The sequence below is a fragment of the Vipera ursinii genome, assembly GCF_947247035.1.
Source record: "Vipera ursinii genome assembly, chromosome: 2".
Lineage (NCBI taxonomy): Eukaryota > Metazoa > Chordata > Lepidosauria > Squamata > Viperidae > Vipera > Vipera ursinii.
The window spans coordinates 77,352,274-77,364,488 of NC_139513.1; the positions used below are offsets into that span (position 1 = coordinate 77,352,274).

General features: G+C 40.0%; 1 protein-coding gene across 4 annotated transcripts; it reads right to left on the minus strand.

Annotated features, from left to right (window-relative positions):
• Positions 1 to 32: 32 nt before the first annotated feature.
• THG1L (tRNA-histidine guanylyltransferase 1 like) lies at positions 33 to 12,204 on the minus strand. 4 transcript variants are annotated; one of them, XR_014491307.1, is made up of 8 exons: positions 11,362 to 12,204; positions 9,231 to 9,407; positions 8,047 to 8,216; positions 7,286 to 7,374; positions 4,803 to 4,910; positions 3,341 to 3,435; positions 2,324 to 2,441; positions 1,787 to 1,814 (listed from the first exon to the last, which is right to left on the minus strand). XR_014491307.1 is itself a non-coding variant. In XM_083353558.1 (6 exons), exons 1-6 carry the CDS (start codon positions 11,550 to 11,552, stop codon positions 1,653 to 1,655), a joined length of 897 nt encoding a protein of 298 aa, XP_083209684.1. In that variant the 5' UTR covers positions 11,553 to 12,199; the 3' UTR covers positions 33 to 1,652. The 4 variants fall into 4 exon arrangements, 1 of the variants encoding a protein (XP_083209684.1); XR_014491305.1 differs by lacking the exon at positions 2,324 to 2,441 and having other exon boundaries at positions 1,685 to 1,814; positions 3,341 to 3,432; positions 11,362 to 12,203; XR_014491306.1 differs by lacking the exon at positions 2,324 to 2,441 and having other exon boundaries at positions 1,685 to 1,814; positions 11,362 to 12,203.
• Between the last annotated feature and the right edge of the window lie 11 nt (positions 12,205 to 12,215).

The following is a 12,215-nucleotide window of genomic DNA, read 5'->3' on the forward strand; positions in this document are numbered from 1 at the left end:
AGGGATCCCCACTCCGGTTGCTAAACTTGCTTAAACCCTCTTCCTCCTCCTCCTCACCGGAGCCCCCCCTTTGTCTGCAGCCAGCCCCTGCCTCGCCTTGCCTTGGGCAATGGCACCCCTGCCCTGCCACCTCCCTTGCCTCGCCTCACCCTGCAGGACGAGCCTCCTGCCGACGGCCCCACCTGCCAGGGACCCCCTGGATCTCCCCCAACCCTGCACGGCCCCCACAGGCATCCCTTCCCAGTAGCAACATCCAGGTGGCTACGCCCACCCTGGCCATGCCACTCAGTCAGCCGTGACCACCATAGCCACGTCCACCCCATGGGTCACGCCCACCTAGCACCCGGCGATACATAAGTGGGTTTTGGGTTGCAGTTTGGGCACTCTAAAAGGTTCACCATCACTGCACTAGGCTAACAAGTTTGCTTTTGCCTCAGTGTGTTATGAAAACACAGCTGCTTTATTGTTGCTGGTATTAACTTGGAACACCTTATGGGAAGCAGGAATACAAAAATCCGCCTTGCATAGATACTTTTGCCTATTGTTCCTATTAACTTCACTACAAGTATTGCGGATTGCTGAGACAGATACAAGAATGCGCCATTTTTGGAATGCACATTGCTCCAGTTTCTTTTTACTTATTTAATGTTATCTTAACTATCGTAATGAAGACACCTTGCCATTTCAGGAAAAAAATGAATACAATTTTTTCAAACGGCTTTAAAACAATGCTAAATGCCTCTCATTCCAAATAATTTCTTTTTAGAGAAAATTAACAGATAAAAGCAAACAATTAAAAATCCCCTTAAAAAGTTCCATATGAAAACCTAGCCACTAGAAGCCAGGCAAATTTTTACACTAATCTCACATTTGCTCCCCATGCCTCTTATCTTTTTCACTCCTGGGCAGCTTGGCCTTCAAAAAAGCAAGAACAGCAACACAACTCTTTGAACTTCACATCCCAATACAAGACTTTCAGTAAGTTGGTTGCCACAATTCTCAACAGCAGGAACTGGATAGTTTCCCAGGCAGCAGCAAAATGAGAGCATGACCTACAAACACACCCTGCTGCGCTATCTCCCTTATACAATAACGTTATTGCTCTTGGTTGGCCACCTGAGACCTTGGCTAATAATCCGAAAAGCAGCAAGGAGAGAGTCCAAATAATAAATGTTCGATTACAGAGGGAAATTATGTTTCCATAGCTTTCAAAAAGGCCGGAACTAATTTACACTTGAGAGAAAACTTCCTAATTACTTTCTGCTACTTGCCAGGGTATTTTGTTTATCACTCATATAATCCAGAGACATTAGCAACTAGGATAATTTGTAACTTGGCTCCCTGATGATAGAATTTAATTTGAAGGAGTAGTTTAAATGTTTTCAGAGTTTTAAATGGGCAACTTACCATCTCATGAGATCTACAGCAGAAGAGTCCTTTTGAGGGCCGGAAAAGAAATTAAAAGCATTCCTTTTCCAGTGTAAAGTTTAAGATTGTTATCAGCTTACTCGTAATTTTAATTTAAAAAGTATTTATTTATGAACAATACCTGGACTTTTCATTCATTCACTCAAAGTGGCTATTACAAAATACAGAAATACATTTTTTTCCACCATGATGCAGTCCTATAAATTATACCCAATAAGTTCAGACTAAAGCCTCTTATCAATCAGGATTTCAGGATTGTGTTTCCAAAATTCATTTCCAATAATATCACAATGCAAAGGAACTGGTCTATTTTTTATCCTGGTTTCTTCAATTTCCTTCTCTTCTGTTTCTTCTGTTTTATTTTTTTTCTTAATGATTTCATCTACCTAGGAACAGAAATACAAATAATATATTAATAATTGAACTTTTTAAAATCTATTCAGAATTTAATTCTTTTAGAGTTGCAGTGTTTAATGTTCTAAAGTGAACCATCACTTTCATGTGTTAGACTATCACTGTAAAATGGAAGACTTCATCTTCAAAGCATACTCATTCTACTTCATCCAGAAGAGAATGACTTTTTCAACATATTTTTGACATGCAGTGGCTAAACTGATGCATAATGTTAAGCCAGGAACAGACAACCGATAGGTAATGTGTGTGCGCACACACACAACCTTGTCTTGCAGTTTTCAAAAAATTGCCTCATTCCCAAAACCATGCTGCCCAAATCTGACATCAAACCATTAATGATATAATGTTTAATAGGGGCAGAAGGAAATAAAAAATGTGTTAAATCTTCAGAAAACCTTAACATGTACTAATGAATTAATCCTATGAAAATAAAAGAATCACATCTTGAATTCCAAGATGCCGGGTGTTGTTATAGTTTTACGTTATAGCCCCTGACTGTAGAATATAGGACGGGGGGGGGGGGGGAAGAAGTCTTGTGACCAAAAAAATCATTCCTTGGTTTTCAAGAAGACATAAAATAAGTTTTGCTTGTTTTAGGCCTGGGGAATGCAAGAAGCCATACCATGACTTAGTACTATAGCTTGCTGATTTATATACTTAATTAGATCAGCAAGATCTAATTCACATACTGTACACACTTCTACACAGTATTCAGATTCATATGCAGGGCTGGGGAATCAGTGTCCTATGTTCCATAACTGAATCCCCATCTTTTACCAGTGGCCAGATAAGCTATAGCTAATAGTACAGATAGTCCTAGAATTATGATGGCTATTGGAACCAGGATTGCCATTCTAAACAATTGTAAAGCACGATGTGTGACTGCATTATTTAGTGAGGGCAATCCTAGCAGTCCTAGTTGTTGTCATAACCCCAAGATATGTGGGTTGTTAAGTGGTGGGAGTCCCAGGTAAGGAGTTCTGAGATGTATGGGAGGATCAGGGAAGCCCAGCACAGGTTATACATGAGGCGGGGGAGGGTTTGGAAGACCCAGTGCAGGCCACACAAGACAGATTAGTGTCTGGGAGAGGTGCCAGAGACCGTAAGGGGTGGTGCCGTGGGCCAGAGCAATGTGTGACCTTCCCTGCCAAGTTCCTCATTGTCTTTGCTTGTTGGAAGCTAACAAATGGCTATCGTGGCTGCAGCTTCCGGCAACATGATAATGAGCCAGACACTTAAATGCCTGGATCATAATCGCATGACGTGGGGGCATTGCAATAGATGAAATTTCAGGACTGGTTGCATGTCCATACTTTTAGCACTATAGTAACAGAATGCTTACTGAACAAGTGGACGTACAGAGGGCTATCTGTAATTAGTATTGCAGATATCATTTTCCTGAATCATGTTGTATAGGTACTCAATAACAGTTCATTTAATGACCATTTTAAGTTACAATGGCCCTGAAAAAAGTGACTTATGACCGTTTTTCACTTACATGCATCCCCGTGATCACGTGATCAAAATTCAGACGCTTGGCAAGCAACTCATGACGGTTGCAGTGTCCCAGGGTCATGTGACTTTGGCAACCTTCTGACAAGCAAAGTCAATGGGAAAGCCAGATTCACTTAACAACCATGTTACTAATTTACCAACAGCAGTGATTCACTTAACAACTGTGACAAAAATGTCACATTAAGGGGGAAAATTCGCTTAACAACCGTCTCAGTTTGCAACAGAAATTTTGGGCTCAACTGTGGTCATGAGTCAAGGACAAACTGGATGCTATGTCAAACAGGAAGAGTTTGATTAAGACAAATAGGATTGGAACTTTCCCAATCCTCTGGCATATGGAAGGGAGGGAAACTCCTCCAAAGGGGAGCACTAATGGAGATCAGACCCCATGTGTGCTGTTTCAGGAGCCCAGGCATTCCTCTCCATGCAGAGAGGAGGGGAAATCCTCTGAAGAGCTGCAGAAAAGGAAGTCAGATCCCAAAGATGTGAGCCTCATTTCTGCAGCCACCAAAGCAATTCTCTTTCGTACCTGGAGGGGAAACGAACACCTCCAGTGGGATGGAGAAAATGGACTTCAGATCCCAAAGATCCAGCTCTGTTTCTACAGCCCATTTGGAGCAGTTCTCTTCCACAGGTAGAGAAGAGCTAACCTCAGCAGGCAGCAATCTCACTCCACTTAAAGACCCAGGGTACAATATCACAAAATATGAACAGCATAATGGTGCGTACTCCAATCTAAATGTTCAGTGCTATTACACTGATAAAGTCTCTTTTTTTAAAAAAACTTTATTTCACTAAAGTGATATTTAGTGAAATGCAATGCCTATTATTTTGGGTAGATTCAACTTAATACAGTATTCTACTTTACAACTATTTTTGAAAGGATTCAGCAGTAGAGGTAAGTACATGATTTGGTTTTATGTACAGACAGATATCTGCATAGAGACTTCATAAGCCCAAATTCAATAGCAGGGATAGTTAATATGTGAAGATCCAGCTTTAAGTAAACCTCAAACTGGAATTACCACTATTTTGCTTCTGGTCCTTAGTATAAATATTTATTTATTTATAAATAAATAAAATAAATAATAAATCAGCTGGCTGGACACTATAATGGATGTCACTGGGATGACCATGGCGGGCCTGAAGGAGTCAGTGCAAGACAGAGGAGCATGGAGAGTGCTGATCCATAGAGTGGCCTAGCGTCGGACACAACTGAATGGCTGATGACAACGACAACACTTCTGGTTATCTAATATAGGAATAATTCTGCAGTAACTTCATCATACAAAAGCATGATCAACTGATGAGACAGATGTCTCTGGTAATTCAGCACAGATGGACTTTGTAAAAAAAATCACTATATTATCTTAAAATATTTTGTATAATTACTTATTTAAAATATGCCTGCTATCATTTTAAAAACAAACAAGAGTGTGACTTACCTTCTTCCATATTAAAATAGTTCCTTTCCTATATATTTCAGGTTCTTTGTTGTAGTTAATGTTGAATTCTGAAAATAAAATCTCATTCTTGTCATTTGCAAGGGTTCCCTAAAAGAAAAGAAAAACATTTCATATGAACCTAGGAGAACTGTAATAAGTTCAAATGTAATAAATGGATGTTGCTCTTTATTTAAGGCAGAGGTCCCCAACATTTTGGGCACCAGGAACTGATTCTGTGGAGAGAGGTTTTTCTGCGGACCAGAAGGTGACGTGGTTTTGTGTGCTGCCTGCATCTCACAGATGGGGCTTTGCTTGTTTGTGTGGACTGGTTGCTGGCATACCGTGGCCTGGTACGTATCCATGGACCGGGGGTTGGGGACCCCTGATTTAGGGATATTTGAACAAAAAGGAATCCACCACACTTCAAAACACACATTCTCCCCAGAAAGAAAACAAGGCAGCATCATATAGTATCTATAAGGAAGCATATAGATACTAACTGGTAAAGCTTAAAACCTCATTCTTTAACAGTGACTAAGATGCCATCCATCATTATTATTAGCAGGCAAAAGGTTGGTGAAATAATGTAATACACATTTCTCCCAATTTGGTGACCTCCAAACGTGTTGATACTATAACTATCAGAATTCCATGACCGCATACATATACATATAATAATGAGGTCTAACACATCAAAAGTGTACCAGATTGGAGAGGGCAAATTTAGTATTTAAAAAATTAATATTTTTATTCCATAACAAACATTTGCAAAACCAGCAATTTCAGTCTTATCTGTTTCTTCTGTGGACTCAAGGGTGTAGGTGCATATGGAAACATTTATTCTTAGCTTATAAACTGTTTGGACCATGGGTGTCAAACTCGCCGCGTCACATGATATGTCGCAATGTATCGTGACTTTTTTTCCATTGCTGGAGCTGGGGTGGGCATGGCCTCCATATGATGCAACCGGCCTGTGGGCCAGCAGTTTGAACCCCTGGTTTAGACCTCAAAGCTGCAATTGGGAGAATATTGTTTGCCAAGCAGCAAAAAAATGTAATGTGTCCCCATCTTCTCTTTAATAGCTATGTATACTTATGTCATTATGACATCTATTATTTTCTTGCCCTGATCTAGAGGTCAATATTTTCATTTACTTGTAATTCTGATAAACATAACATGGCTAGAGTCCTTAGTTAAAATCTCCAGTAGCACACAGTGAAATCACTGTATTTCCCTAACTCTATGGCTGGAAGGTAGACTGGGAATCTTTGGGCTGTTGCACTCTTGAAACACATAGTTCACCCTTACACAATCAAATTACCAGATCCCCCCTTCAGATCCAAATATTATGAAGAGAAAAAGAATTGTCCGTGAATATGCTTGTGCATAGAAGTACAAGATAAGGATGATGGCAAATGTCTGGCAAAACAATATTTTTTGATCTCCTTGCCAAGATTATAACACATGGATGAATGATCCCATCCAAGGGTCTAATCTAGGCTACATCCCACTAACATTTGCACATGGGAAATGAAATTTAGGATACTAAGACTGACAAGTAATCAAAGCTTCCTGATTGATAGGAGCTAAAGATGAGCAATGAAAAGTATGTTGTACATATATAACATTTCTTCTAACATTTTATGGTCTTAAAATTAGAGAAGTCAAAAGAAAAATGAATCAAATCACAGCTTTCACAAACACTGTTGCTTTTCTAGAGGAATTGAGCTTTGTGTCATTGTTTTCCTGCAACTCTCTTTCTTTCTTCTCTTTCTGTTCTTTCTTTTTTCTTATTTATTTATTTCCTACCTTTATTTTACAAATAACCCAATGTGGCAAACATATCCAACACACGTTCCTCCTCCTACTTTCCCCACAACAACCACCTTATGAGGTGGGTTGGACTGAGAGAGAGACAGTGATTGGCCCAAGGTCATCTAGCTGGCTTTCCAAGGCAGGACTTGAACTCATGGTTTCCTGCTTTCTAGGCTGGTGCCTTAGCACTAAACCAAATAATTTAGAAAAAAAAATCCTAAGGTAGATGATTCCCCTGCAAACAATTAGCATTAGCCAGAGGAAAAAGGGAACTTTCTAGTCTTTTTCTTTTAATCTAATTAATGTAATGTTAATTTATATTGCTAGTCCACGTATCATGTGCCATACAATAAATAAACAAATGAAGTGTTTTTCTTCCCCCACCCCCCCACCCCCATTTTATCTGAAGATGATCGGTTGCTATACTTACATCTTTTCTAAATAGCCAGTTCTTTGTAGGCTTAACCTTCCTACCAGAAACCATATCCAACCCATGTAGACAAGCATTCCAGCAAAAACAGCAAATGTAAAATAAAACTTGGAATACAACACAAATACATCTGTTCCAATATTAAAAATACTTCGAATGTTAATGTATATGCTTCTGGAAATAACACAAGCTAGGTACAATGTACTCTTTAGACTGAAATATTTGGAATGTTTCAAACCTTAAGTCTCTCTTGGGCTTGTACTGGAGTCAGGCCACCTTTCTGCACAAGAGTCCAAAATACCGTATTATAGAGGTTATTGATATGACCTATAGTGATACCAAGTGAAATAATCATCATTAGAGAAGAATGGAAAGTGTATTAAATTTCATCTTCACAGTAATATTTACTATAAGCTTGGTTTCAGAAATGGTATTATAATTATTACAACTTAAACAGTAACATCACAGTTTCTTAAAATGTATTTTTATAATAAATTCCTACATTGTGCAGAGGGTTTTTTGTTTTGTTCTGTTTACTTTCTTCAATTTATTGGGCAAAGCCATCTAGTAAGAATGCAATAACTAGAAATTTTTGGAGAAGTCATCTCATCAATTGCTAGACGCGATGGAAGGAAATAGAAGACATCAATGATAATCTTGAATGTCCATCAATATTAATACCCTTTGCACTTGTTGACCTGAATAATAAGGCAGCATCTGAATCATATTTCATAGAGTAATTGATTATAGCACAGCTCCATTTTAGTTGTGGAAAGTATTTCTAAGTATGAATACAATTTTGAGAAAATACATGAGTACTGTAAGGAAGAGACACCTCTCGTCCCGCTACTTTCCATCTCTAAAGTTGTGATGATAAAAGTTGATAACTCAAGTGAATAAAATCAGGTTCCTTTAATGTTTTTTTAAAGCAGAAAAAGAGATTAAATATCTATTCTTAAAAATTACCATTCTACAACCTCCATCTCCTACAATACTTACAATCGGCTTGTCGCCAACTGAGATAATCTTTTAGATTTTGGTCACTAGGATACAACACAACACGTCCATCAAATCCTGGTGGATACAAAAGGGGCTTGTCCTTAAAATAATCCTTCCAATAGAAAACATAGCTGGATGCAAACTTGGCGACCACAAGAGTCATTAATTTACTTGTGAACAGAAAAAAAGGAAGAAAAAAATATAATTTTTAATATAACCAACCCAAGCGTTAACTAGTCTATATAAAAGCAAAAATGTGTCCCTTGTTCCCGATTTTCAGAATTCTTTCTATAAATTTACAGCTTTGTAACTTATTCTCATAGTTTATGAATCCAAAATACTGGCAGCATAATTCCAAAATATGTAAGATTTCTCTACAAAGAGTAATGACTAGCTCTAGTTATCTCAAAGAATATGCCAAGTATAAAGTCCAGATCCAAAATGTTTAATTTTGTCATGTATATATTTTATGTTAGGCAGGATTGACTGTAAGTATCTATGATTCTATCACAGTAAACTTCTCATAACTGTAAAATGCAACTCTTATTTATGAATTATATATAAAGCATCTTTTAAAATGTCTTTGTCTATCATATTAAACTGATTTAATATCTTTCTACATTGTACTATAAATGAATTGTACAATTTGTTGTCAAATAAAGTGCTTCAAAAATAATGTTTGTTATACCACAAGGCTTCACTCACAGACTGAAAGTCACACAGCAGCTCATATTGCTATAAGACCTTCATGTACTAAATAAACTATAATCCAATATTGCATAATCTCTGTGCAACTGAAGTACTAATGTCAAACAATTTTGCAGTTTATTAAAGAAGAATATGAAATAAACAGGCATGAGGTCATCATCTATTTTTGGAAGATTTCATAGTTAAACCACTTCTAAAAGTGAAAAACGGGAATGAAATTTAAAAAATACCTTGACAGTAACATTTAATGGCTACTTATCCATCAAATGCTAATATACACATGCAAAGATACCTGTGTGTGTTTGTGTATGTGTCTCCTCATCACTACATATATTTATGTTTCTAAGAATGGATACATATGGGAAAGCTGCTAGCATCATAAAATCAAAAGTAATCAAATTGTTACATCAAAGCTTGTTTTGGAAAGAGTGTCTTAACCTATTTTGGGAGGGGAAAAAAACTGTAAAAACAATTACCTTGCCCTTCTCTTAAACAAGTTGGTTTTCTTTTTGAAAACAAAGCTGTATTCATCACTTTGTCCATAGGCAAGGACAATTTCCTCCATCTCTTCCATCACTGTTTGGGCACACTTGTTCATCAAATTAAGAGCACAATCATCATTAGGTTTCTTAAAATCATGCTGGTCAGCAAAGCTTCAAAATGAAAAGCATATAATTAAAAACACTTGATTTGTCATATCTGTTTAAATAATTCTCCTGCGTTACAGATACTGAAGATTTAGTAGAGGCTATGAGAGGGGCTTTGCCCACTTAGTTGCAGCCCTACCTGGAGCAATAGACCTCAGTAACAGTCATTGCAATGTGTTTTACATGGGGCTGCTTTTGAAAGTAACCTGAAATTGGTGCAAAATGTAGTACCCTACTTGCTTGAAAATGAAAATGACAGCCATGTAACACTTACACTGTGGGTTCTGCGTTGGTTGCCCATAGGTTTCTGAGTGCAATTCAAACTACTGAGTTTCACTCCTAAAGCCCTATATGCTTTGGCTTCAGGATTTTCTTTTCCATCTGGAATTAACACATTTGGTGTACGGTCTCTGACACTTCTGTCAATTGTCCACCTTGCTTAAGACGTTAAAAGAGCAGGTGCTTGAAGAAAATGTTTTTCAATTGAAACCTCTATATTATAAGCACACCTCCTCTTGATCATATCAACATCCAGCTCCTGGAAACTAGTAAAATCAGAACTTGTCCAGAGAACATTTGTAGCATGATGAATGCATGCCATCTGTACAAATGCAATATATTGTTTTATTTTTTAATACACCATTGATAGTTCTTCCAAATAATAATAGAATACAATATGATAAACATTAAGCTGTGATCCATCTAATTTTACATAACCTGTTTTATTGTCATTACAAAATGGAGCCTTGGTGCAGCAGTGGGCTAATGCCTCCTTAAGTAACACCAGCTGCCTGCAATTAGTGCAGGTTCGAGTCCCACCAAGCTCAAGGTTGACTCAGTTGACTCAGCCTTCCATCCTTCCGAGGTAGGTAAAATGAGGACCCAGATTGTTGGGGGCAATAAGCTGACTTTGTAAAAATGCCGCTTGGCGGGGGGCCGAAAGCCCTAATAAGCAAGCATATACATAGAATGAAGGCTATTGCTAAGCGCATCGGTTTGTGCTTAAATTGTAAGCCGCCCTGAGTCTTCGGAGAAGGGCGGGATATAAATGGGATTAAAATTTTAAAAAAAAGTTAGAAGTCATTAAAAAGCTAAACCAACGCCATTTTAGAAGAGTAGTGTTTTGCCAATAAGATATATCAATTAGAAAGTGAGGAACTATTATTAGGAAAGTAAAACTTTAAAATTCTAAAACTAGACACGTGCAAACTATTTAGCCCTGAATATAAGATAGCTCTGCACTCTCTTTGCAAGAGGTCAACAGCATTCAATGCTTTCACCTTGGACGCTAATAATATGCCTTTGACCTCTGGATAATGGCATTTGATGTTTTGACCTGAGCAAAGAACTAGAGAGAAACGATTCTTCCCAAAAATTACAAATGTAATTAAAAGAACATTTGTTAAGATTTGACTCATGCTACTATATCCAATAAAGCCCTCCTAATATCAGATGAGTTATGTATGGCAGGGGTCTTCAAACTTGGCCCTTTTATGACTTGTGGACTTCAACTCCCAGAATTCCTCAGCCAGCAAAGCTGGCTGAGGAATTCTGGGAGTTGAAGTCCACAAGTCATAAAAGGGCCAAGTTTGAAGACCCCTGATGTATGGTATTAAACATACACGCAAGCGCACAGTACCCCCCCAATTCGCAGCATTCACTAAACTTGGCCACTTTCAAACGTGTGAACTTCAGTTCCCAGAATCCCCAGCAATGCCCCGTACGATCTGATGAATCCTGGGCACAAAAGTCCAATATCTAGTAAACGGTATCCTAAAGTGAAGTCAGGGAAGCCAAACGCCCAGAGCGAAGCAGATTTCACTCTGAGCCGCCGGCGCCGCCGAGGCCTGAGCAAAATCCCGGCGTTGCCTCTCTTTCTTTCCTATTGGTCGGCCGGTCGCCGGGCAACCAAGCCTGTTCAATCCACACGCTGCCGCCAATGGTTGAAGCGAGCCTTTACCGGTGGAAGCAGCGTCCGTCCAACCGTACCACGATCCAGCAGTTGGGCAAACATTTATCCTCCGCTTCGAAATCCCGGACGTATTCGAACTTGCTCTTCGCCATCGCGGCTCGGACGTAACAACGAAAGCTCGACCGGAGGCCCAAAGCGAGGGCAGCGAAGGCGCCTCCAAGCCGAGGCCGCGGCAGCATTGCCGGAAGGAGCGCTGTGCGGCACCGGAAGAGACGAACTCTAATGCTTGCCTCTCTATAATTCCGTTAAGATCTTCTGGAATCGCTACCGGCCCTCCTCTGCCTCTTCCCAGGCCTACGTAGAGGCGTCCGAGTAAAGACCTGAGGCTGAGCCCCGCCTTCTCGGATCGCGAGTCCCCTCGTCCGCCATGCGCGTAGACTTGTGGTTTGTTCAGTGGGGGTGAGGAGAGAGGAGCAGAGGCGCAAACCACCTTCAGCTCGACGGCGAGGGAGCGCGAGGCCCGAACTCGTCCCTCCGCAAAAAAAAAAAAAAAAAAAAAAGCGGGCGCCGTCGACGTAGGGTCCGTGCGCCTGTTCCTCCCTCGGTCTCCAAGGCGACCTCATTGTTACGTGGCGCCCAGGGTAGCCATGGCAACCTCCAGGCAACAGTCCAAGGAGGGAAAAGCGGGAGGCACGTGGAGGCCCACAAATTGCCAGTTCTGCCCGACGGGCGGAAGGCGCGAGGCCCTGGCGAGCCAGAGGGCGGGGTCGAGTGCGGCGCGTGCACCTTGGGAGTTCGGGGGGGTGGGAGGGGGAGCGGAGAACGTTTGCAAGCCAACCGCAGCAGACAAACGGGCGGTAACAGAGGACCGGGCTGAGCTCACAATCCCATAACAATCCTAC

Excerpts from the sequence above, each read along its gene's own strand:
- THG1L (XM_083353558.1), bottom strand. The coding sequence starts at position 11,552 with ATGCTGCCGCGGCCTCGGCTTGGAGGCGCCTTCGCTGCCCTCGCTTTG. Across the intron at positions 7,375-8,046 it reads CAGTTGGCGACAAGCCGATT|GTCATATCAATAACCTCTAT; the intron begins GTAAGTATTGTA and ends GTATCACTATAG. Across the intron at positions 1,815-4,802 it reads CTATTTTAATATGGAAGAAG|GTAGATGAAATCATTAAGAA; the intron begins GTAAGTCACACT and ends TTCTGTTCCTAG.